A 27,241-nucleotide genomic window follows, 5' to 3' on the forward strand; every position below is an offset into this window, starting at 1 on the left:
ATGTTTTTTAAGAAAAAACATTTGCCTTTGAGAAAACTGTAGTAGAAAGTAGAGATCTATAAATAAATAAAAAATGACACATACTCAGGTGAAGTAATACAAATAACTCAAAATTGTATTAAAGTACAGAACTTGAGAAAATGTATTTCCATTCACTGTCCACTGTCCAATAGAGTAAAAAAATATTGTCGCTGTCTGGCAGAAACCTTGTATCCCCATATTTCATATATAATTTCTTCTTAAATGAATGCCCTACTTCATCAGGCAAGAGTGTTGCACAAAAGTAGTGAAAATAGCACATCTACAAACGTTACAATAATAAAAAGGAACACTTTTAGAAATAATGAGGTTTCCACCCAACAGCGACGACATGACATCCCGGCCGGCGGTGCCCGCCTGCTCAGCCTCATGCAGCCTCTAACCCCCGCTGCACTTAATTAGTTCAAGAAATCTGTGCGAAAATCTTGTTGAGTTTATCCACCCCTAATTGAGATGTGCTTCAGACCACTTCAATGGGCCTCTGGTGTCAAAATGACTTCCCTTGCCACAAACCCATGGGGCTTAAACCCTGCAACATGTCAAGACCGCACTGCACTGGGGAGGAAATCTGGCTTTTTAGACCTCAGAGGGGAAACGCAGCAGGAGATTATGAGGTCTATAAAAAAAGATGGTGGGTTTAGACAGAGAGGGATTGGAACCAGCAGCGCTCCGGCTGGTTATATGCAGTGCTGGACAAAAAGTACTCGACCCTGCAGTACTTGAGTCCAAGTACTTGGGTACTGTGGGAGCCCTTTTGAGAAATCTTATGTGAAAACGTATGTGTCGACTGAATGAGGCAATTGAAACTACAGTTACTCCTGGTCAAATATTATATTACTCAACTACTAAAGTGATATTTGCTGGAGTGCTTGCTTTAAAAAAAAACACTTGTGTGAAGTGAGGGGCGGTCTTATCAGTTAACGTTTTATAGTGTTCCTTCTGTCTGCTCATTTATTTGTGTCATCACTTTCGATTTCACTTGTTTGATCTGTGTCCTGTCTGGGAGTTATTTTTCCTGATTGGATTCAGGTTTCGGGTTCAGGTATCCTGACTTAAAAAAGAATCACACCTGTGTGAAGTGAGGGGCGCTATACATCTTTTATGACGTAATTATCAGACAAAACAAACATGGACAAAACAAACATTAAACTCTGTCCATGTCAATGATGGTTTAATGAAAAACAAACATTAAACCTGTATATAGTAGGGGCTAGCGCCCCTCAAAAATGTTAGTTTTTTACTAAAGAGCTGGAGAGAAATGGCGACTCTATAGCAATGAGTACAATCAGAATATAAAGCTATTTACAGTAACACAATTACAACAACCAGCTCAGCGACTTTTAGCCAAGTCAAGTCTGCTGTACTTTCTGATTTTGAAAGTCTTATCCATGCTGTTCTCAACTCGACTTGACTACCTTTCCTCTAACTCTCTCTTCTGTAACTCCCTCTCCCCACTACCTAAACTGAATTGAACAGGACTTGACATAACTGCACTTTTAAAATGCACAACAGATCTTTATTATATCTAGTAGATCTGTGCTGGTAATTATGCCTACTGTGCTAGTAACTCTCAGATGAATTGCACATAGTACATTTAGGGTTTTATTTGTTTGCCTATGTTATGGTTTAGATTTTGTATTTTTATGATGCTTTTATGTTGCACTGCAAGTGGCTGAGGGAAACAATAGTCCAAAATAGTGACTTTTAAGTATTCAAATTGCAAAAGTAGCAGATCTACAAACTGAAAATGCATCTTTTCAAGCAACGTTTCAAGCGTGTAGATCTGCTATTATATGCCTTTGTGCAATGTTGTAGGGCATTAATTTACAACAGTAACATTACAAAGGCCCAATACATTTGTGTGTGCTCTCCTTGTTCGATATACTCCTTGGCTTCCTCTCTCCTCGCATGGCTTTATCCTTGCATCCTCAGTGGGAGGATGACATGCAAGGAAAAGATGCAAGTGAAGGAAAGGAGGATACAATTAAGAGACATGTCTGTCTGTCTGCCTGTCTGTCAATCAATCAGTCTCTGAAGGGGGGCAATAAGCAGACAGATAATGAGTATTCGATCAAAGCAAGGTGAGAGGGACGAGGCAGAAAAAGTAAGAGATATAAGGACAAGATGGTGTATAAGGGTGAAGGAAACCAGTCAGTTAATTGGTCTGTGGAGAGAGACAGAGAGAGAGAGAGAGAGAGAGAGAGAGAGAGAGAGATGATGGAGGGGGGGTTAAGAGGAGGGATTAAGGAACAAATCAAGAGGAGATTTGAGATGTGGGAAGTAGAGACGGGTGGGAGGAGTAGGGAGAGGGAGAGAGTGTGTGTGTGTGTGTGTGTGTGTGTGTGTGTGTGTGTGTGTGTGTGTGTGTGTGTGTGTGTGTGTGTGTGTGTGTGTGTGTGTGTGTGTGCTCGCGCACGTTTATGTGCCTGCATGGATTGTTTGGTACTTTGAGCCAATGGGACGGCAGGGAGGTGATAACATCCACATGCGGCTGCCGCACAGCCGCCAGAAGCCAGACTTCAAACATACGGACAAGACGCACTACTGAAAACACACACACACACACACACACATCCATGTGTGCGCATACACAGACAGGCAAGTGCTCAAAGGCACAGATAAACACAGGCATATACATACATGCACTGCACTGAGGCAGGGTGTACTGCCCCACACACGCACGCTTGCGCGAGTGCACCCCGCCCCCCCCCCCGCACACAAAAAAACTCTCAGCTAAGCCAGACGTCCACACAGACAGCCGAGGCACAGAAACCTTGCACACCAGTGCTTAGAGACGTACAGTATAAAAGAGGCAGGACACAGAGCAGTCTGCAGAGAAGAGACAGAAGACATTTCACTGACACTCTGACACACACACACACACACACACACACACACACACACACAGACACAGAGACACTGGCCGGTCAAACCCCTTGGACACAATGACAGACAGCAGAGCCTTCTGAAGTCCCTGCAGGAGCTGGACTCAAGGACACGAGGACAGGCAGAAAAACAACAACAGGCCTTTGGGGGATGAATCCATTCAAAAACACAAGAGGCAAAGTGAAACGGTCATAAAGATAACACCAAAGACTGAAAGAGAAGAGAATAACGATAACGAGCTCCATACGAAGTCAAGGATCAGCAGCGGAACCAGAAGATTCCTCCGCTGAAAGACCAGGGTCTCCAGAGACCACCTTCACAAGATCTTCCCACCTCGTCCTTCTGAAGGATTCAGGACCCCCCCCCCTCCCCTCCCCTCCCCTCCCTCCCTCCATCCATCCCTCCCTCTCTCTCTCTCTCTCCCTCCCCGGACAAGTACCAATCATCAGCTCCTGTGCTCCCTGTGAGCTCTTGTGTTCAGGCTGAACACTTTAGATCCAGATATCTAACTGACCACCTAGTCCATGGGCTACCGAGCTGCCTCGTCCTTCAACAGATCCCACACCACCGCCGCCATCGACCAGCAAGTCTCCGCTCAGACCAGTAGCCCACGACGCAGCGACAAAGACCCAAGCTGTGATCGGACCAGTATACCTTCAAATCGGGCCGGGGAAGTTGATCGGTACTATTCCCACGAATCTGCGTCTGCCACATCGGTGGTACATCGGCCAGGAGAACGCCGCCTGGGACTCGAACCTGTGTTCACTTCATCATCACCCTCCACGGGCTTATTCCCAGCCTGAGCTCAGCTCCGGACAGACCCGACGCAGAGAGGCCAGAAAGACCAGCAGCATCTTCCATCTGAAAACCCCCCAAAAATAAGGTAGTGCTTAAATGTTTTTTTCTCGTCTTGTTTCATATAAGATTGTGTGTAATTGATTAGTTTCATCTCCCCTTTATTTAGTTTGTTCAATTATTCATTATGCTTGGATCAATAACCAGACAATACTTATTTATTTGCTTTATGAAGAGGAATACATTTAGTCTGTAACAATGTCTCTTTTAATTCTAATAAAACGATAATAATAATATTAAATACTATAAGAAAATTATGTTTTGATAGGACAAAGACATAGTTGTAATATTTAGCCTATACTGTATGTCCCCGATTTCATTTTGGTTTAATGACCCTGAGCTCAATTTAGTGAAAAAGTCAAACAAACTTACCGGTAAACGTAGGGATGTACTGTAGGGACTTCATTTTATTTAGCAAAAACTAAACAAATCCGCTTTCTTAACTGAATTAAACCCGACCCTGTCTGATGTAATTGAAGGTTAATTTGATTTTGGATTTGTGCGAAAGCAAAGCTTAAGTTCCACGCCAAGAACCAGCATGTCTCCACACCATGTTATATTGTGTGTGTGTGTGTGTGTGTGTGTGTGTGTGTGTGTGTGTGTGTGTGTGTGAGAGAGAGAGAGAGAGAGAGAGAGAGAATGAGAGAAATTGTGCACAGAGAGAGAGAGAGAGAGAGTGAATGAGAGAAAGTGTGCACAGAGAGGAAAGAGAGGGAAAGTGTAAGTTCTAAGTGTGCATGTGTGTGTGCGTGTGTGTGTGTGTGTGTGTGTGTGTGCGAGAGAGAGAGAGCGAGACTGGGGCTGTTAATGTAGTTAATGATCCGCTTAATGAAGTATTAGACTTGGTGAGCGCTCCACCTTGCACAGTTAAGCCCCATTTAGGCTTTGCCATAGGACGGTGTGGCGTGCCAAAAATAGCAGATCCACAAGCTCAGAACACGTCGCCTTCGTGATGTGTTCTGAGCTTGCCGATCTGCTATTTCCCGGCACGCCACACTGCCATACAACAGAGCAGAAATGAGGCATTAGGCTTGTTTGGGAAAGGGGATTGAAAGGAACAGAAAAATCTCCAATGTATTTTTTGTTCTTCTATTTTCTTCCGTCTAGAGGCTTTTCCAATCTCAGTAGTCTCAGGTCAGCATGGCTTCAAACATTACATTTAGATTTCTATGAAACCATAAGTGAAGCTATACAGTGACAAACAAGGATATTAACCAATAACCAAGAAAATGTGCTCTATATGGAATATATTTTGAATTTTTATAATGTTGTTGTTGTGGATGTGATGGATGTTTGTAGATCGAAATCAATTTCAAATCGAGTACCTTGACATTTTAGACAACACAAAGAAGGAATTTCCATTAATAGTGATGATGAAATGTAACAATATACTTTGTTGTAAGTAGGATAGAAAGTCATCAATTTAGGAGTAAAGGGAAAAAAACTGGCATCATGCCAGTAGAAACAAACATCCGAGCGAAAGTCACATTTTACCAGTATAAGCCTATATTGTATAACCCACCTTCAACCTCATTCCACAGCTTGGAAGGCAAGATGGAGAAGAGCTATAGGACAGTGGTTGTCAAAGTGGGGGTCTTTGAGGGGGTTCCAGGGGGTCCCTAGCAAAATGAGAAACAGTTTAAAAACCTAACCATTTTACATTTTGGCTGTTCAGAAAGAGCTGAACTACAAGCTTGCAGATATTGCCATTATTGAAACATTAAAAAAAAAAAAGAACGTAAGACTGAGGACGTCCCATGCATGGCACAACATTTTTTCAAATTGACATGAAAAGAAGGTTTGAGAAGCCACTGGTCTATAGAGCGTCGCAGTCCCTCCCCCTCGAGAGACCCGGAAAATAAATCCCCGTTCATTTTCTTCATAGACTTTTCAGAAAGTATTTATTTAAAGACGTTTACGCCGCGGACAAAGCCAACTCTTGTCGTGACCAATCATGACAACAAACACAATTTTTCGGGCCACACTTTTTGTTGTTTTTCTTCTTTGTAATTATTTGTTTGGTCCAAAATATTGTGTGTGTTGTCATGATTTGTCACGACAAGAGTTGGCTTCGTACGACGCTTAAAAGGTCTTTAAATAAATACCTTTTGAAAAGCCTATGGAGAAAATGAATGGAGAATCATTTCCTGGGCCACTCGTTCTGAAAGGGGGAGGGACTGCAACGCTCTATTGCGGTGGTTACCAAACACTGAGTCGGAACCCATTTTTATTGGTCCCTTTATTTGTTGTTTCCTGTATTTAGTTTTTAAATATTTCAAAACATTTTCAAAAACATTCCCAAAAAAAGCAAAAGATTTTTTCTTTCAGTACATTAATGTAGAAATCAAATAAATTCCATAAATTAGAAAGCTAATTTTATAGAAGTCGTGAAAATAGCCGATCTCCAAGCATGTAGATCTGCTATTTTCACTAGTTTGGGTCCCATACATCTAAGCTCTCCTTTGTTTTGGGTCACGGGCTAAAAGCTTTGGCCCGGTTGGGTGTCACCGGGAAAGAGAGGGACATGAAACAGAATGCTTGTTTGGTTAATCATGTTTTCTTTAAGGTACCTGCTGCTGGTACCGTAGCCTGTCAGGGTCAGCTCCTGGCTCAGCACATAAAACACAGTATTCTCTCTCTCTGCATCATTGCAGTCAGTGTCCCTCCACTGTGGTATAAGGTCCTCTCTGCATCATTACAGTGTCCCTCCCTCCACTCTGGTACCCATGTAAGGTCCCTGGGGACAGCAGCACTCTCGTCTTTAGAGAACTAGGACTTGAATTACAACTTTGACCACCTCCTTCCGTCTACACACCAGAGTCACGACGTGACGCATTGTGAGCTTGTAGATCTGATGTACAGTAGGCTAATGCCACCCCCCCCCCCCCCCCCCCCCCAGAAGATGGACGGACGCTGGGGTTCAAGTGGTTAAAAGCGTCCCGTTTTAAGATGCTGTGTGTCTACTTTTGGGGATTGAAAGTAATGAAATAAATTAAAACATCTTCATGTAATTGTTTTAATGACTTAGTTAAAACCCAATGTACTTTGTTGAGCTTGGCTCCCCCAGGGGTTTATACTTGAAAATAACAGATCCTCACATGCGTCAGAGTTCGACTGCTACTGTACTCCTCTTAATGGTTTCTTAGGGTGACCTTTTAGTAAGTTAAAAAATAAATAAATAAACGTGGTGAAACGTGCTGTGTAAACCTTCCAAAACGTGTGATCTGGAGTCTGGACAGCGTATACTGTCCTGAGATATTTACCAGCAGAGGCGTTTCATTTGGACTCCTCCTGGCGACGGCTTGGTGTTTACGTATCTAGAAACACTGACCTGCTGTTTGATACACACACCAAAAAACGAAACAGGAGATTAGATTGATGCTCTGTTAGTGGCAATGCTTCAATGCTATCTAGTTCAACACTGCTGCCTGGTTCAAATGTTTCATAAACACAACCGGAGAATGCCAACAGGAGCATGTCAGAGGGGAAAATAATGTCTTCTGAGATTAACCGCCATCACATGTGTTAATACAATATAACTTTCACCTAGACACAGGGTTCGACACGGATTGTGACCTGGTCAAGATTATATTTATCCCCCCGAGCAAACAAGCCGGCTCCATTAGCTCAATGGTAAAAATGTCACACAGGAAAACGGGATCAAATCCGGGGTAGAAGAGGAAAGTTACAGCAGAGCAGCTTTTAATGATTAACTCATTAGATCACCATTCATCCATCATGAATTCATCATAGTGAACTTGTAACCCAAAAAAGCAATCCATGTAAAGAACAATTGTGTACCTGAATCTGTAGTGTGCCAAATCAAAACGGCACACATGAATCCATGCCTTAAGTGGCCAAATATTGTAATTCCTTTTTTTTTTTTACTCCACTACAATTATGTAAACTTAGTAACATTTAACACATTTTCTTAAGTACTTCTTCTTACCACTGGCGCAAAGCGTCCCCACAACAACTTGTCGTACAACACGACAGCGTGGGGATATTGTAGGTCTCTGGACAGCCAGGGGGAGCTTGATGTGAGGCCTGGCTTCTGGTGGTAAATACAAGGTTATCTTATTGAAGTTATTATTACAAGCTTAATACAATGCAAGGTTGTTAAAATGACACAGTGTTCCATAACCGTTGACAGGCGTTTTAAGCCACACTTAAAGGACCACTTCACCACTTTTCAACCTATCTTCATATAATTGGTCCTCACTAATGTTCATGATAAAATTCCACAATTTCTTTCTACTCAGTCTGTCTCTCATTGGAGGGCTGTGGGCAGTTCAGAAACCCGTCCACCTGACATCATAGTTAGGCAGATTCTTTTTAAACAAGATAAAAAAATAAAAAATAAAAAAAAAATATATATATATATATATATATATATATATAGATTTTTATTATCGTGAGAACGATGGCTTCCATTATCGTATTGCAACTTTTTAGGAATAGAAAGCCTGCTGTTTCTATAGTGATGATGTCACTTTCTGAACTGCCCACGGCCCTCCCATGAGACGCAGACAGAGTAAAAAGAAATTGTGCCATTTTATCATTAACATTAGTGAGGACCAATTATATGAAGGCAGGTTGAAAAGTGGTGAAATGGTCCTTTAATAGCTGCATGAGACAATAGGAGCCACGTCAACGTTGATGTCAAATCCATAAAGCGTACCTACCGGCTACCGCACCTCAAATCCATAAAGCGTACCTACCGGCTACCGCACCTCAAATCCATAAAGCGTACCTACCGGCTACCGCACCTCAAATCCATAAAGCTTATCTACCGGCTACCGTACCTCAAATCCATAAAGCTTATCTACCGGCTACCGTACCTCAAATCCATAAAGCTTATCTACCGGCTACCGTACCTCAAATCCATAAAGCTTATCTACCGGCTACCGTACCTCAAATCCATAAAGCTTATCTACCGGCTACCGCACCTCAAATCCATAAAGCTTATCTACCGGCTACCGTACCTCAAATCCATAAAGCGTACCTACCGGCTACCGCACCTCAAATCCATAAAGCGTACCTACCGGCTACCGTACCTCAAATCCATAAAGCTTATCTACCGGCTACCGTACCTCAAATCCATAAAGCGTACCTACCGGCTACCGCACCTCAAATCCATAAAGCGTACCTACCGGCTACCGCACCTCAAATCCATAAAGCGTACCTACCGGCTACCGTACCTCAAATCCATAAAGCTTATCTACCGGCTACCGTACCTCAAATCCATAAAGCTTATCTACCGGCTACCGTACCTCAAATCCATAAAGCTTATCTACCGGCTACCGTACCTCAAATCCATAAAGCGTACTCCGTCACACCACCATATATGCCTCGGGACATCACGTCACATGACATCATGGAGACCCTTAGATCTCCATATATGGATCTGACCTTGTGACATCACGTGACATCATGGAGACCCTTAGATCTCCATATATGGATCTGACCTCGTGACACGACACACCAACATGGCCATCACCATATATGAAGAAGAAGATCTTCACCTAGATCTGCATATATGGAGCCGGCCAGAAACTCTACATCTGACCTCATCAAACCCTGTACACTCTACACTCAAGAAATGCTCCATATATGGCCAGTACAGAATTTATACTGTAAATATAAGTCCATATGTTGATCTGACCACCCATGCCAAAGCGCCAGCGCTCACCCAGCAGTCTGCCGTCTGCTGTCACCCAGGCGGATGCGTGCACGCCCTCAGGGTGTCTTACTGGTTAATAACCTCACAATCATTTTAAACACTTTAACCATATTTTATACTATTAAGAAATAGCAGCTCTACAAGCTCACAGCGTGTCACTTCGTGCCGCACTATGAGCTCGTAGATCTGCCATTTTCGAAAATTGTGTGTGTGTGTGTTCTTTTTAAAGTGAACATTTTAAACTCAAATATTTTTCTTCTGGAGGCCCCTGGCACAGCATATCTTTGAGTTGGGGGTCCGCAGCCAAATACATATCATTTTGGGGGGTCCTTGACATGAAAACGTTTGATCGAACAACTGATATATTGTATACATACAACATGACCCCTTTCATGTCTCAAGACGTCTGATCGTAACACCGGCGACTCATCTTCCGACCAGGATGCCGCAGTCAGTGATACTGTGCACGAACTCACTGTCCAACTATTCACTGTCGAGCTGTTTCCCGGCTTTGCAGTAAAAAAAAAAAAGAAAAGAAGAAAAGAAAAGCTGTTTGTTTTACATCTGTAATTGCGTACGCTTCTGGCTCAGCCATATCTCCACTGGCTCAGACCACTGACATCGTAAACACACCGCTGTGCTGTGCTTGATCCATCCTGCTTGACACCTAAATAGCAACAGAAGCAAAAGGCAGACTCATCACATGTAGGAAGAAGGGGGTTTGTTTGCCAGGCAGCCTAACGGTAACAGAAGTCGTTTCAAGGCTATTTCAGGGCTGGATTCATCTCAGCGACCTGCTGGATGATGAATTAATATCACCCTACCCTCCTCCCACAGCTATCACCATGAAGCTTCTCAGTAACAAGCCCATGATGTGTTTTTTTTGCTTGGCAGCTACCAGGTGTGAATGTGTAAAGACCTTTGTGAGAGTTCAGTAGGTGGGAAAAATATATTTGGCTAACCTCCTTTAGTTAAATCGCAAGGTGTTAAGAGCTTTTAAGAATAACCACCTAACCTATCAGACAAGGGGGGAGAAACATAAGGATTAATGCTCTCACCTCCTAATCTCTTATGGCTTTCTTTTAGTAAAATACATTATATTGGGGTTAGTGCTTGAGTTGCACCTCATCAGGACATCAAGCACTTAAAGATTGATGTGTGTTGTTGTCTAACCATCAATGCAGTGTTTGTGAGTGAGACTGTTGCATTGCATTCATGTGACGTTTCTGTGTGTGTGTGTGTGTGTGTGTGTGTGTGTGTGTGTGGTGTCTACCTGGGGGCTTTGAAAGGAGACAGAGGTTTAACTTCAGTAGATCCACCAGATCCCCCTATGAGCCAATTATGTCCAACACTGATCCTTATTGGCTGCATGCCCAGCATAACTGCTATACTAGAGAGAGAGAGGGGGGGGGGGGGGGGAGGGGGGGGGGGGGGGAGAGAGAGAGAGAGAGAGAGAGAGAGAGAGAGAGAGAGAGAGAGAGAGCGAGAGCGAGAGGGGGGGGAAGAGAGAGAGAGAGAGACGCACACACAGTAGACAAATATTGAGAATGCCAATCGATGTCAATAACTTTGTACTTTCACTCAAGTAATTTTTTTTAATACGGGTTAGGCTACTTGTAACACTAATGCTGAAATACTTTTATGGAAGTAAAAAAATCACACCTGTGTGACGTGAGGGGCGCTCATATCATCATACATCATCTCATTACGGCCAATCACAAGCTGCATCCTCACTTTTGTCTTCAATGTTTGTTACGCAACACTCAAAATTGTCCATTCATTGTCGATGGCATTTCATGTTTGTGTAGGACAAAGTTTGTGCACACCAAAAGCTGGCACCCCTCAACAAAATCTGAGCGAGAGATAGTGGATAGTAGAAGAGGAGGAGAGTGTGCAACCCACATGCACAGCAACGTCATGAGGGCTACTTTAACTCTGGACAGTGTAGGAATGGACTCCTTCGGGACTGAGAATTGTTAAACTACAGTGTGCACTGTAGTGTATAGTCTACCAAACTATCCCTGGATGGGCCAGTGTTAGTTTGGTCTGTAGCAGGCGCCTCCATGGCACTCCCGGGGGATCAAACAGGCCTTTTGGTCTTTGGGTTCCAATCCTCTGACTACAATATCCCCTGGACTGTATGATCCTCTGGATCTTTGCACTCTGAGTTCAGCATCCACAGAGGCTCCATGCAAACATGTCCATGGTGCTTCTAGATATCTCACAAGTACGAGTTGTTCCCAGATCGGGCATAAGGGCGTGTGAAGTAATCTTTATCATGATGAAAAACCTGCTGCCATTACGATTAAACCCCATCCGCTCTACATTAAATATCTTTGCTGAAGACAGCAGATCGCCATAGTTCACGTGTCACGATGTCTGCGTTGTGTGCTTGTAGGTCGGCTCTTTTCGGTATTTTTGTACACCAGCGTACAACAAACTATAAAGTGTTACCAATACCAGTACCGGTGTAAATGGTTAATAATAAAAACACAAAACGTAGTCTATTATAAATAAATATTAGTTTTGTGTTGATTTATTGATATAACAAATGAAAACGTTTAACTTTCTCTATTCAAAAAGTGCTTCTTGATTAAATGGTAAATGGTGCATTTATGTAGCGCCTCGAGGCGCTTTACATTCACCCATTTCACACACACATTCATACATCGATTGCGGTGGAAGCCATGCAAGGTACCAAACAGCACATCGGGAGCAATTTGGGGTTCAGTGTCTTGCCCAAGGACACTTCGACATGTAGACAGGAGGGATTTGAACCGCCGACCCACAGATCACTGGACGACCTGCTCTACCTCCTGAGCCACAGTCGCCCCGATTATTCAAGTAATCTGCAAGATTAAGTCGGTTATTAGTCCTAAATATATTTTTTGGTTAATTGTCCATCCCTGGCAGAAAGGATAGCAGGAAATAGTAGTTTGCTGTTAACATCTGGCCAGGACATGTACACGAGTTACTTTATTATAATGTTTTTGTTATAAAAACACCAAGTACTTGCCTGAAAGCACTGGGTGTGAAGACAGCCAGCATTACATAGTCTGCCAGTGTAAGGCTATGTATTTCATCCTAATGAGATACCATTATTTTGTACCTGTCACAAGGGGCAAACATTAACCAAAAATAGTTTTAAGCTACTACTACACATTGCCATCTTGTAGATTGGCTTATTTTCACTCAGCAAAGAGATTTGGTGTAAAGGGGAAACGTAGGATAGGGACCCTGGTCAATGAAGTATAGGGTTTAAGTGGTTAAAACAAGTACTCATTCAGTGTCGCTGGGGCCCAGTAATACTTGGAAAAACCTGCAATCTGTTTTGCTTATGCATCCCCCTAGCTTAAGAACCCCACGCTGTGAGGAGTTTGTATACAAGCGCAAAAGTCGAGTGAGTGAGATTTATAGAAGAGATCAGAAAGCACCCTCGATGTGGCCTTCAGTTCAGACCTCTGTCTCTGCTCTCCTATCTGTCATCTAGCAAAGACCAGGGCGAGATCTCCCACAGCGTGACAGAGTTACACACCACACATCAATCTGCTACTGGGTGGGAGGCCGAGTTTCTCTCTCTCTCTCTCTCTCTCTCTCCCCTTCTCACTCGCTGTTAATTTCCTATACTGTGATTGTGAATAGTTGAACTGAATCCTGTTCAAATTAGTCTAACCTTGACATGCAACTGCCAAGGAGGCGTGTGTGCGTGTGCGTGTTTAGCCGGGGTGTTATTTAATTGTTTATCTTTCCAGGCACTGGGTTTACCCAGGGAGATAAGGCTGGATTTCCAGCACAACAGGAGGCACCTTGGCTGGGCAGGCTAAGGAGAAGGGCCCCCCTGGGTGGGTACCACCAGGGTGACTGTGGTATGAGGGAAGGGCAATTTAGGTCGTATATGCGTTAGCATTATGCACTATACGGGGCAGAAAACCTTGAATCTACATGTACAACTTTTCATTTGTTAAATGTTTCAACCAGACAACCACGGAATATAGTGTGCGGGCTCATGTTTGCTTCTTTGAGTGTACAAGACCATCAACAGTGCCCAGTCCATTGAGATGTTCAAGTCTCTTCTCAAGACTCATCTCTTTTCTATGGCTTTTGATCAATCCTGACTTTTGATTTTAGTTGATCTGATCCATGTCTTTTTGCCATGTGGGCGTGCATGCAAAATTATCTTTGATGATTTAGATTTTACATGCATAAATGTTCTTGATTTTACTGTGTAAAACACTTTGTTCAATCTCGATTGTTTTAAATGTGCTCTATGAATGAAGCTTGATTTGATAGTATGTAGTTTTATAAATGAATGCCCTAATAATTCAACATCTTACAAGAATGTTGCACAAAAGTAGTGAAAAAAGGACATCTACAGCTATTCTCACTATAATCTTAAAAAAACCCCAGTGACGATATTATATATGAATGAGGACCCAGACCACTTTGGTTCTCATCCAATCAAACGTCCCCAGCTGAGGGGTGAAAGGGTCAACAAGCTACACTTGCAGTGTGAGCCAATCAGGAGCCAGGGTCAGAGGTTAAGGTCAACAGGGGTCACACCGGAGAAGTTGAGCTTTATTTAGCTGCTAGCCTCAGATATAACGGACGCACACACAAAATCACAGTCACTCATACAGTGGTGGAATACATTCTCTGATGTTACACCTACGACTACGTAGAAGTACCAATACCACAATGTACAACATGCTGAAGTAGAAGTCCTGTACTCAACACCTGGGGTCCCTTGGACGTTTGAGAAACACTGAAGCGCTGTACTTTGAGGAAATGCACGTAGGCTTTATACAATAGATAGAAAACAATAGTCCTATCTCTCTACTGTATGAGTTACTGTGTGAAACCTGTCACCGATGGCTGCAACGGGGCCGGGCCAAGATAGGACACACGTCAACGGGAATCTACCATTTGATCTGGTGATGAAAGTGACTTTTCAAAAGCTTTAAGAACTACAGCCAGACTAATATTCATCTCTGTCTCTCTCACACATCTGCTCTAAAGATGTCCAACTGACTGGGAGAGAGAGAGAGAGAGAGAGAGAGAGAGATAGAGAGAGAGAGAGACTCAAATGTGACTCAAGAGAAGGGAAAGGGGATTTTGATTTTTGAACATAATAGCCACAGTTTAATTCCATTTTTGACATGGACCGGTGATATCCTCCCTCAACACTTGGCGTGATGAAAGGCAATTGAATTTGAATTGCGTTGGAGAAAGAGAAACTGTGTGTGTGTGTGTGTGTGCATGTGCGAGAGAGAGAGAGAGAGAGAGAGAGAGAGAGAGAGAGAGAGAGAGAGAGAGAGAGAGAGAGAGAGAGGTCATTCCTAGCTGCATGGGTCCTGTCAGTCTGACTGTGGGACAGGAGGACAAATTAGAGCTAATCTGTGTCTTCCTGTCCTGCTCTAAACTATGTGGGAGAGGAGAGAGGGATCACAGGGTGGCGGGAGGGAGGTGATGAGGAGGAGAGTTGGAACAAGTACTCACATTTCGTTGCTGTCGGGCAGAACAGTTTGGGGCTTTGCGTAAATTAATTGAGACTTGAGAGCAATTCTACTAATGTTTTTTTAAATGAGTAGTTCTCAAACCTTTTCATGCCAAGGATCCCCAAAATGATATGTACTTTGCCACGGACCCCCATCTGAAAATGTTTTGTGCCAGGGACCCCCAGATTAGAAGATTTGTGTGGTTAAATGTAAAATCTTACATTTTCAAGACTGTTGAAAGATGTTCAATAATACAGTATATGTATATCTGCTATTTGTGAGAACTGTAAATCCTAAGTGTTTTCAGTAAAAAGCGTACCATTATGTTGCATGTAGCAAAAATCTAAAAATGACCAGATGCTTTCCCAGTTTTAATGGGCAAGAGAGAAGAGGGAGAGAAAGACCATGGAGAGAAAAGGAGAGAGAGAGGGGATCAGTGACAGAAATAGAGAATAAGAGAGTTAGTCTAGACAGCTAGTTATTGATCCCGGGGGGGAAATTCAGTCGCCAGGGCAGCACAGCAGTAAATGTTACAGACACAGGGCAAATAAGTACCGTAGGTGCAGAAGAATGACATCACAATAAAGACACCCTCAAACAAATCTATCTATATCTATAAATGCACCATGTCTCTGTCTGTCTGTCTGTGTGTACGGCTGTACAACTGTACAACTCAAGCACCGTTAGCTCCACCAATTTCAACTTCAACACATGCGTTCCACACCACCACAGGGAGTGCAGTGCCTGGTGTCGAGTCGGTCGGATCCACGGTTGTCCATAACGACCACAAAGGACCTCTGTCCGGGCTCTGGACACAGCCCCTGGGCCCATGCTCCATATGGAGCTGGCCTGTTCTGACATCACAACACTCCATATTTGGGTATGCCTGACACAGAACTGGGCATGCCTGACAAAGAACTCCATAAAAGAGCAGGCATGTTCCGACATCACAACACTTCATATTTAGACATGCCCGAGTCCTGACACAGAACTCCATGTATAAAAGGGACACAGACAGATGGGTGGAACGGGTACACTGACACGGGTACAATGGGTATTGCATAGCCGGGTGGGACATGGATCTTCAACTTCCATCGTTACCGACTCTGTGCTCTACAGCCGTATCAATAAAGTGATAGACTATCGAAGTCCTGACATCACTCCGTTATCACTCCCTTTTTTTATTACTTGCGCAAGCAGAGCGCGCAAGTAATAATTTCGCCCCGGTCTTCGTTCACCGTGACAGCCAACCTGTCATTATTTTTGTGGCTTTCGCCTTTATTTTATATATTTTATGGAGGGAGGGACAGACAGTAGGCCGACAGGAAATGGGGAGAGAGATGGGGGGGAAGACATGCAGTAAAGGCCGTCGGGATCGGGAGTCGAACCCGCGGCACACTGCCAGACTGGATTATCAGCCAAGGTGCCTGGACCACTGAGCCATGGCTCAGGCCATCACTCCCTTTTTTCTACAGAAAATACCATTGTGTATTATTGAAGCTTCATATTCATAAGTTAATTTGTTTTATTGAGACCCTATGGAGTATTCGATGGAAGAAATAGCTTGGTGTGACCCAGCGGCACTGATGCCAGCCAGACTCTATGCAGATGTACCGTATACACTATAATAGTAATAATAGTAATAGTAATCCTATAATCATCCTGCCTTGTGCAGAACAAGAGATACCAGCAATAAATATCAAAGGGACGTATACAATCTACCATCTACAAAACTGTTACTTTTCAGGATTCAAATTCAAAAACATAAAAAGTTTCGAGCTTGTAAATCTGCTAGTTTTGATGCTTGTGTGACGCTGTAGTGTGGTCAAGTACAGGACGTCAATAATTTACGAGGAAAAACCCACAAAAACACAAAGGTCAAATACGGAGATAAGAGTTTTCTGCCCGACAGCAACGATATACAATGTGCCTGATGCACAACATGAATAGGAGTAGCAAGCCTAGGATGACATCAGCACAGACCACGGGTAACGACAGATTGGATGTGACAATAAGTCACACAACGTCTTGATGCTACTAAGTCAGTAAGTCAAACAGAGAGTCAGTGACCGCTGTCCTTTGTGTGCCTCGTTATGCATTCCAATCGTTGCCGTCTTAATCCATATTTTAACTTTTTTGTGTTTTGTTTTTGTAAATTAAAGTCCCTACTTGATCATGCGACAGCGTCACAAAAGCCACGTTTTCAGCTCGTCGATCGGCTACTTTTGCCATCTTTGATGGGCACTATCTCCTCCAACGTGGCAGGAAAGTTCATGGACTTTTAATGAGTCTTATTCACGCGCCCAAAATCAGCATGGCCCCCTGTGACGTCATGTTGCAGCCACACTAGGCGCTCCTCACTTCACACAAACTTGTGTGATTATTTAATTTGAATCCTGAAATCCTGAGGATAGAGGGATAGAGGGATGGAAAGAGAGAGAGAGAGAGAGAGAGGGAGTTGGGGGGGGGTAGATAGACTAATGAAGAAAGAGGCCATTTGAAGGACAGAGGAGCGAAGGAGTGAACGTTGCGAAGGAAAGAAAGGGGGAATGAAAGACAAGAAGGCAGAGAGCGGAGAGCCCGATCACAGACAGTAAGGGAGGAGGGTTGAAAGATAGGTGAAGAATGCATGGGGGAGAGGAAAGGCTGCTGCTGAGGCATAATTACACTGAGTAATTTCCCAAGACCACATTTGTGTACCAATCATTATACATGTCTGGGTTTTTTTTACACTTTCAGTGTTAAATGAACACCCCAGACTCTGCAGTATATACAGTACATTGTCTGATTTAAACATCTTAGTCCAAAAACTGTGAGCGAGTTTGTTGCTACATGGATGCTGCCCGAGTCAAAAAAACGTAGACACGAGATACCGGCTATAGACCTTTAGATAATAATCATTACAGTTTCACCAGATCACGGCCATAACACCCACGACTCAACCAAAAAAATTACACAGTCAGACGCGCTCATAAGTCTCCCCTATATGTGCAAATACATTCGCTTTAATCAATAAACCCCCTGTTTATCCAAGCTTATTCTCCCAGTCAGCCAAAACAGCAAACACAAGTAATGGCTCAATTAAGACCAATTAAAGTGTCCCTCAGCCGACAAATTAATTTCCCCTTTTCCCGCCGAGAAAACAAACAGAGCGGGCTGGAGGGGAACGAATGGCTGAGTGTTTTAAGTTTTAAGTTTTGGCTCCGAGCAGCTCTTTGAGAGCACTTCAAGCATCTGTCACCGGTAATGTGTAATTTATGCCCCGCCGTACGGCGAAGTATAAATCAGGCTGGGCTCTTGCTCTTTGAAAAACAGCCCAGGAGAGGTTGTTGGGATAAGATGGAGTGGGCTCTAGAACAAGGGAAGCTTTACAATCTCAAGATGACGATGATGACACTGGTTGGAAGAAAGTACTCAGGTTTGTTTTTGTACGTGCATAAGTAAAGCAATATAGCACAATGGATGAATACTCTGTTACAAGTAGTAGTAGTAGTAGAAGTGTGGCATTCAACATTTTTACTTGAGTAAAAGTACAAAAGCACGTCCTAACACGTTGTAAGCTCGTAGATTTGGTATATTTGGGGGACGCTGTAGTGCGAATATGGGAGATAGGTTTCTGCCCGACAGCGACGATAAATCAGACTGCCTGTGCACTTTCCGAACAGCCCAGCAGAGGTTGGGATAAGATGGAGTGAGCTCTAGAACCAACAAGGAGAGCTTTACATTCTGAAGATGGATGATGATGGCGGTGGCAGTGGCTGGAAGAAAAAGTAGCAATGCCACATGGTGTACATTGCATCATGCAGAATGATGTTGTACAATATATATAATTTGAAGATTTCAGATTAATCAATAATCATCTAAATAATCATCGGCAACGTAACGTAGTAGGTAAAGCTGTCAAATGCATTTAGTGGAGTAAAAAAGAAAAGTACAGTGCATGAGTTAATGTACTGTAGTTACTGTACACCACCTGGGTGCTGGTTGTGGGGATGTACAGTATTATAGCAAGGAAGTGTCAGCTTCCTTGTAAGAATCACTTGTGATGACGGATGGAAACCTTGTATGTCCAAAACCGTTACGCGCACAACGTGTCACATGATATTTTCACTACTCTTGTGTGACACTGTTGTATGAAGTAGGGCAGTAATTTTAAACATAAAAAGTAGAAATATAATGGAGATATACGTGGTTTTCACGCGACAGTAACAATAAATTATATAGACACTGCAGCCAGGACGCATTTAAATCCAGACGCTCTGGTGATGGTTGAACATAAATACTGCAGCGAGAGAAATGGACATGGGCAGCATGAAGAGAGATGGTCTCACACACACACACACACACACACACACACACACACACACACACACACACACACACTCCCCCCCCCCCCCCCCCCCCCCCCCCCCCACACACACACACACACACACACACACACACACTTTATTCACTCACAGGCCAAGGAAATGGACCTGTGATGATGATGAACGAGCACAAACAATACAGACAGTTATGAAGATGAAATATGAAACACTAACAGTGAAAACCAGGATATATTACTTTCTTCACGTTTACTTGGACGATATTAAAAGAAAAACAAAGGAAGAGGAAGGTTAACTCAATTGGGGACAAGGGGAAAGTGAATGCCTCGACAGTTGCAGGGAGGTGGCTGTGCTGATTGAGAAATGCAATCAATCCTTGCTACAGTGGTGCTGTTTGGTGGAAGACTGCAGATTAACATGGAGGGCAGAAACCTCCATATTTAAACCTTTTCATATATTTTCCTAAATGAATGCTCTACTGTACTTCATCATACAAGTGTCGCACAAGAATAGTGAAAATAGCTATTTTCAGTGACAACATGCTGTGGATGTGTGTGACTGTGTGATCACATTAATGTTAGTCAGACATTTATTTCATACCTGACATCCTGTGAATAAACACAAGAAATATTTTGATGATGACATAACGTTCCCTCCTCTCAGCTTCTGCCTGTAATAAGCTCCAAGAACTCAGAACTGTGGGAATCTTGAGTAGGAAGGCTAATTTATTCTATAAAGCTTAAATTAGCGGTAAGCTTCTTAGAATTGCCGTGTGAACCCAATGTGTATCTACACTCACACAGTGTGTGTGTGTGTGTGTGCACGCGCGCTATTGCATACACCAATATTGCATACTGTACATGCATGTGTATTAGAAGGTAAAGTAGCTACAGTAGACCTTTTTAATCCCCATTGCTCAGCTCTCGTACTCTAATGCCGTGTGGAGGTCTAAAGGCCAAGTAAGATTCATTACAGCAATGCTCTCAGTAATGCACTCCTTGTAATACTAATGCAAAAAGTACGAATATAGCCATTTTATTCGGAACATTACATATTAAAGACTCCCTTTTAAAGTGTAATAGAGTTAATATGGATGACAATGTTTGAACGTTTCAAAATGCAAGTTTTCAAAAATGTTTATGTATTATGTTATCCACCTAAGGTAAATAAGAACTCGTAAAATGTCTCAGCTGTTAACACATGAATGTATGAAATTTGTTTTTGATATTTTAGAATTCTATATAACTCATTTGACAATTGTGTGTTCATTTTACTCTTTGAATACTCAACTCAACTCAACTTTATTTATAAAGCACATTTAAAACAACCATAGCTGCCACAAAGTGCTGTACAGTACATAGGTAAAACAGTAAGTAAACGCATAGACTAAAAACACAGAAAACAAAGACAACCCACAAAACAAAACACAAAACAAGGGAAGGAGGGTGGGGGAGGCTCGTTCAGGAACCAGAGGTCTCATGCTGTGTTAAAAGCCAAAGAATAAAAGTGCGTTTTAAGCGAGGTTTTAAAAATGGCCAGAGAGGGGGCCTGCCTAATTTGCAGGGGAAGGTCGTTCCAGAGCTTGGGGGCAGCGACTGAAAAGGCTCTGTCCCCTCTAAGCTTCCGCTTCGCCCTCGGGACCTCTAGCAGCATCAGGTCAGCTGACCTGAGGGAGCGGGCAGGAGAGTAGGGGTGGAGGAGCTCTGAGAGGTATGGAGGGGCGAGACCACTTAGAGCTTTAAAAGTAAAAAGCAGAACCTTGAACTTAATTCTAAGGTTCACTGGCAGCCAGTGGAGAGAGGCGAGGATGGGCGTTATATGCTCTCTCTTACGCGTGCCAGTAAGAAGTCGGGCAGCAGCGTTCTGAATTAGCTGGAGCCGAGCAAGGGAGGACTGACTGGCTCCAAGGTAGAGGGCGTTACAGTAATCCAGCCGAGATGTAATAAAGGCATGGATTACTGTCTCAAGGTGCTGAGTGGTTAAAAAGGGTTTTACTTTTGCCAGTTGTCGCAAATGAAAAAAGCTAGACTTCACCACTGAGCTAATTTGGCGATCTAGCTTAAAATCGTTGTCCATTTTAAAGCCTAGGTTGGAGACTGTTGGCTTCACAAACTGAGCCAGGGGGCCTAGATCAAGAGGAGGGGGGTTACCAGAACCATTTGGGGCAAACACTACCACCTCAGTTTTCTTCTCATTGAAGCTTAGAAAGCTTAGGGCCATCCAGGCTTTAATGTCATCCAGGCAAGAGAGAAGAGCTTTAGGGTCAGCGTCTTTCTTCTTTAGGGGAACATAGATCTGACTGTCATCAGCATAGAAATGGAACGAAATGCCATGTTTTCTGAGGATGGACCCTAGCGGCAGGAGATATAGGGAGAAGAGCACTGCGGCTAAAATAGAGCCCTGTGGAACACCATACGACAACGGCGCTGGGGACGATTCAGAGCCAGCAGCGCTGACAGACATGGTTCTGCCCGTCAGGTAGGACCTGAACCACTCCAGCGCCGTTCCACAGATACCCACTAGGTGCTGCAAGCGCCAGAGCAGGACGCTGTGGTCGACTGTGTCGAACGCAGCCGACAGGTCCAGCAGGACCAGAATGACATAGTCGCCTGCATCATTAGCTATGAGGATGTCGTTAAATACTCTAACTAGTGCAGACTCGGTACTATGCCGGGTTTTAAAGCCAGACTGGAAGACCTCAGGGATCTTATGCTCCTCTAGGAAAGACTGTAGCTGGGCATAGACAACCTTTTCTAGTATCTTAGAGATAAAAGGCAATTTAGATATGGGCCGGAAATGAGCCAACACAGTGGGGTCGAGGCCTGGCTTCTTAAGCAGTGGTTGCACTACAGCATGTTTAAAACACGTGGGAACAAGACCAGAAGAGAGACTGCTATTTATGATTTTCAGGACCGTGTGAGCTACGCTGGGGAAAACCTCTTTAAAGAGGCGAGCCGGGATAATGTCGTGAGGCGAACCTGAGGCCTTTATGTGGCTGACTACATCCTCCAAAACGGACAATGTTACAGGTTCAAACGAGCTGAGCACGGCGGGACATGGGACACAGACAGAGGGGTCAGAGGCAGGAGCAGTGATGAGGGCCCTTGTATTTACCACCTTGTCAATGAAAAAGTGCAGGAAGTCATTACATATGTCAGCTGATTCAAAACAGACAGGCTGAGCGATATTAAGAACAGAGTCAATGGTTTGATAAAGTACACGTGGATTAAGACGGTTAGACTCAATAATATTCGCTAGGTGATCTCTTATACACCAAATCTATGAATAAAAAGGTTGCATGTGTCACTTGTGGCTGAAAGGTATAGATATAAGCATACAGCTTAGTGAGCTCATATTAGACCCAAAAGGGTCATACTGTATGTGGCCTGATTGGTGGCTTTAGATGCAGTGCAACTATAAGATCACATAACCAGCTTACACAGAGCTCTGTTTAGTGACCCAGCCAGAAACGTTGACAAATTACTTTGGACCAACCATAATATGATGGCATTGCTATAGCAAAATTGGTTGAACTTAACACTGACCTGCGAACATAAAGACCTGTTTAACCACAGCACATATCTCATCAACTGGCATGGATCGCGTTAACAGCGCAAGCCACCCAAACTCGATTAAGTGTGTGGCTCTGGTGAGAGCTGGCTGTTTCTTACCAGACCCTTGTACCACTCGGCCTCTTGTTGACATTGCTGCAGAGAGCGATGAGTGGAATTGTGGTAACACACACAAGACGAGGACAGAGAGAGAAGGAGACGGATGAAAGACAGTAGTCAAAACAAATACAGCATAGCCTGGGGCAACAGTATGTCAGAATAATTCCAGATTTTCAAAACTGCTTCATGTGTGAATGACTTGCCTCACCATGTTTTGCTTCTTTGCTTCTTTTTCTTCTCCCCAGGATGTATTGGAAGGTCTTGCTGTCAGTCCTGGCAGCTGGCTTCCTGTTCGCCGTCGGGGTCGAATCGCGCAAGTCCCGCCCCCAGGGCTCCATCCCCTCGCCGTACAAGGGGGGCAACGGCAACACCTCCGACCGGCGCACGCGCAAACAGGAGGTCCTGGCCTCCAGCCAGGAGGCGCTGGTGGTGACGGAGAGGAAGTACCTGAAGAGCGACTGGTGCAAGACGCAGCCGCTGCGGCAGACGGTCAGCGAGGAGGGCTGCGTGAGCCGCACCGTCATCAACCGCTTCTGCTACGGCCAGTGCAACTCCTTCTACATCCCCCGGCACATGAAAAAGGAGCAGGAGTCCTTCCAGTCCTGTGCCTTCTGCCGGCCACAGAAGTTCACCACGCTGACCGTGGAGCTGGACTGCCCAGACCTGCAGCCGCCCTTCAGACACCGCAAGATCCAGCGGGTCAAGCAGTGCCGCTGCATATCGGTCAGCGTGGCAGACTCCGGGAAGCAGTGATGGATCGCCACGAGAGCGTGGCTAAGGAATTCCGGAGCCTCCCTAATAAGATATAAAATTGTTAATATATACGATCAGATGGGGCACTTTCAAGTGCCTTGCAAGTAACTTGAGTGCTTACAGTACAGTACATACCCAGTGGGGAATAAGCCCTGATTGTCATAGTGACATGCGCTACATGCGCATGTCCATGAGCTACTGTACTCAACACTGGGCATCTAAAGCTCAAAGATGAAGAACAACCATAAGAAAACCATATTAATGTAGACTTTTTTTGGCCTCTGAAATTATCTTTTTTTTTTTTACTCGCAGTCGCCCATCGCCAAATTCTACTGGTCGGAGAGGCTGATAACCCACAATGGCCCAGATAAAGAGTCTTCATCTTGTTTTCAATCACAGCAATTTGTATCCCCAAATATCATGACACCAAATACTTACAAGGAGGGACTGAAAATGGCTGCTGCAAATAGCAGCAGATGAGAGTGGGTGACCTCTAATGAAACAGGATTGTTGGGCCCATGATTAAATGCGACACTGGGAACCAAAGATTAAGACTTACATCATCTTCATCATCACTTCATCATACTGCATTCCTCTAGCTTTGCAATGACCTACGATGCTTTTCAGAACTTGGTACAGCTCTTATCGCAAACGTGTTTACTTGGGAGTGTGAACTGATCCTTTTTTCCCCCTAGGAGTGTGACAGAACATCTTGCATAAATTTAATCTGAGCCTGAGGACAAAATTGTATAATGTATGACATGTCCTGTACATTTCTGCTACATTATTTACCGAATTAGCTAAACTACGGGAGATTGCTACAAAAATGAGCAGATGCTGATAAGCAACAAAGCCCACAAGCCGGATAAAACACATTGACATGCAAACTGCAGCCAGATAGAGCTGACTCCATTACCAGCAGTTATGATTCATGGGCAGTTGATGATAGATGGGCAAGCTTTCAGAGACGACCCCATTCTGCATACTGTAGATAAGGACTATGAATGACCAATTGCATGGGTTTTAAGATGAACCCATAATGGGTTATGCAACAGAAATTAATACATCAATACGATATAAACAAGTGTAGCACCACTCCCTCACATCTTTCCTAATCATCTCAGTCATGATCATTATGGATGGCTACATTTCATCTGCAGTACTGGAGACTCACCACAGGGGTCCATGAGGGGGTTTCAGGGGGTTCCTAGCTACATTTATTGACAAAGGGTTTATTCTTTTAATAAAGGTACTATAATGGACCCTTACAGGTCTGTAACTCTGAGAGTGTACAAATGGAACCAAATGGACCCGTATTTGCAGACTCTTGAGTTATGGGGGTCCGTGGCCGTAATGCGTACCAAACTGGGGGTTCCTTGAAAGCAAACAGTTTGAACCACTTACCTACATGTCTAACTGCCAAGTATCAGTGAGGGTGGGTATATATATAGTATATGGACCCCGTCCCCAGGTCTGACCTAGGATCAGTAAGGGGTGGGGGCATACTGTATATGGACCCCAGGTCTGACCTAGGATCAGTAAGGGGTGGGGGCATACTGTATATGGACCCCAGGTCTGACCTAGGATCAGTAAGGGGTGGGGGTATACTGTATATGGACCCCAGGTCTGCACCTAGGATCAGTAAGGGGTGGGGCCATACTGTATATGGACCCCAAGTCTGACCTAGGATCACTAAGGGGTGGGGGTATACTGTATATGGACCCCAGGTCTGACCTAGGATCAGTAAGGGGTGGGGCCATACTGTATATGGAGCCTGGTTCTGCACCTAGGATCAGTAAGGGGTGGGGGTATACTGTATATGGACCCCAGGTCTGACCTAGGATCAGTAAGGGGTGGGGCCATACTGTATATGGAGCCTGGTTCTGCACCTAGGATCAGTAAGGGGTGGGGGTATACTGTATATGGACCCCAGGTCTGACCTAGGATCAGTAAGGGGTGGGGCCATACTGTATATGGAGCCTGGTTCTGCACCTAGGATCACTAAGGGGTGGGGGCATACTGTATATGGACCCCAGGTCTGACCTAGGATCAGTAAGGGCGAGTATATATATGCTACGTGTATATGGATCTGGGAACGGAAAGGGCGGGTATATAGGCTAATAGAATAATTTTGACAAGATTTTAAGAAGACAGGTTTGCATAATCCAACATCAGTTGTTTTTTTTACAAGTAATATTTCAAGTAAATTGTATTCAGAAATCTTGTGTTGGGTTCCATCAGAGGTTATGTTTTGATTAGCACATGACACGTGGCTAGTAATGAAATGAAAACAAAGCCAGCAATTTGCTAGGATATGATTTGTTCAAATAGTTTTCTCTTTCTAGGCCAGTTAAAGGGACTCTGTGACATTGAGCATCTGAATATTGTTGCTTTACTAGAACCTGTGACAACAAATGAAAAGGTTTAAGCTAACGGCTCCCATTGTCTCACTGTGACGTATAACCCCTCACGTGACCATTGACTAAAACCACATACAGTGCATCCACATAACACCATCTCTTTTAAGACTTTTCTGATACCATGTGTGAAGATTTATAATTTTAAACACGTGAATGCATTATATTGAATGTTAGAACACTATAATAGATATGTCAAACTATGGTACATTACAAGACAATGTGTACATATATACTGTATATACACCTTTAAAAAAAATGAATAAATTATATACACGATACTAAATTCATTCAAGTACTCAAATGTTTTGTCTAAACCATTTTTTGGCATGCGAGTAGCCGAGTACTTCATGTGTCGAGTTATGTATACAGTATTAGCAGCATGGTTCAGTCTAGACTTACAGCATTTGACAACAACAATAATATCAAAGTGTCATGCAGAAAGAAAAGTATAGCTTGGATGATCAAAATGAGCTAAGCGGACCAAGTACGGACAACATTCAGGTTACGTTTGCAAAGTATAGAGGTTTTAAATGAGTTCTCCATGTAAGGCTATCCAGGGTTTGATGAGGTATGGAGACGCCATATGGAGCGTGTCACGAGGCGTTATGGACTGACAGCCATATATGGAGGCGTGACTGACGGATCAACGGACGGACAGGTTTTCATAGTAGTCGCAAAAACACTTATAAGCTGTTGAACCTCCAATTCTCCATGTTCCTCCTGTTTGTGACCATCATGCTGGGGAACTTTAATTAAATCAACAAGTCATACCGTTCCAACAGCTGAAATGTACGGAGCCCGTGAGTGGACACAGGAGAAATTTTATTTTTGAATTTGAGATTTAAATACAATACTTCCAACGTGAAGTTGTATTTTGATGCAAATTGGACATCTTTCTTCAGATGATGTTCTGACAAAGATAATAAAACTCCTCACATACAGTCACTGTCGGGTGGAAACCTTGTAAATCCAAAACGTTCCTTCCTTTTTTATTACCATCTTTAAAATTAAAATGGCTGATTTACAGGCTCTCAATGCGAGCTTGTAGATCTACTGTTACTTTAGTTGAAATGGACATATGAGGCACGTGCCCCCCCCCACACACACACACACA

The 27,241-nt window shown here is 43.7% G+C and overlaps 1 protein-coding gene across 3 annotated transcripts; it reads left to right on the top strand.

Annotated features, from left to right (window-relative positions):
* Positions 1-2,690: 2,690 nt before the first annotated feature.
* Positions 2,691-26,364, top strand: LOC308332593 (gremlin-2-like). Of its 3 annotated transcripts, none has more exons than XM_080788565.1 (3): positions 2,691-3,808; positions 23,200-25,355; positions 25,771-26,364. In XM_080788565.1, the coding sequence occupies exon 2, from the start codon at positions 23,201-23,203 to the stop codon at positions 23,705-23,707; it is 507 nt and encodes a 168-aa protein (XP_080644691.1). In that variant the 5' UTR covers positions 2,691-3,808; position 23,200; the 3' UTR covers positions 23,708-25,355; positions 25,771-26,364. The 3 variants fall into 3 exon arrangements, with proteins under 3 accessions (XP_080644691.1, XP_080644689.1, XP_080644690.1); XM_080788563.1 differs by having other exon boundaries at positions 23,200-25,157; positions 25,504-26,364; XM_080788564.1 differs by having other exon boundaries at positions 23,200-25,434; positions 25,744-25,778.
* The last annotated feature ends 877 nt before the right edge of the window (positions 26,365-27,241 follow it).

The sequence above is a fragment of the Protomyctophum bolini genome, assembly GCF_963924005.1.
Source record: "Protomyctophum bolini genome assembly, chromosome: 18".
Lineage (NCBI taxonomy): Eukaryota > Metazoa > Chordata > Actinopteri > Myctophiformes > Myctophidae > Protomyctophum > Protomyctophum bolini.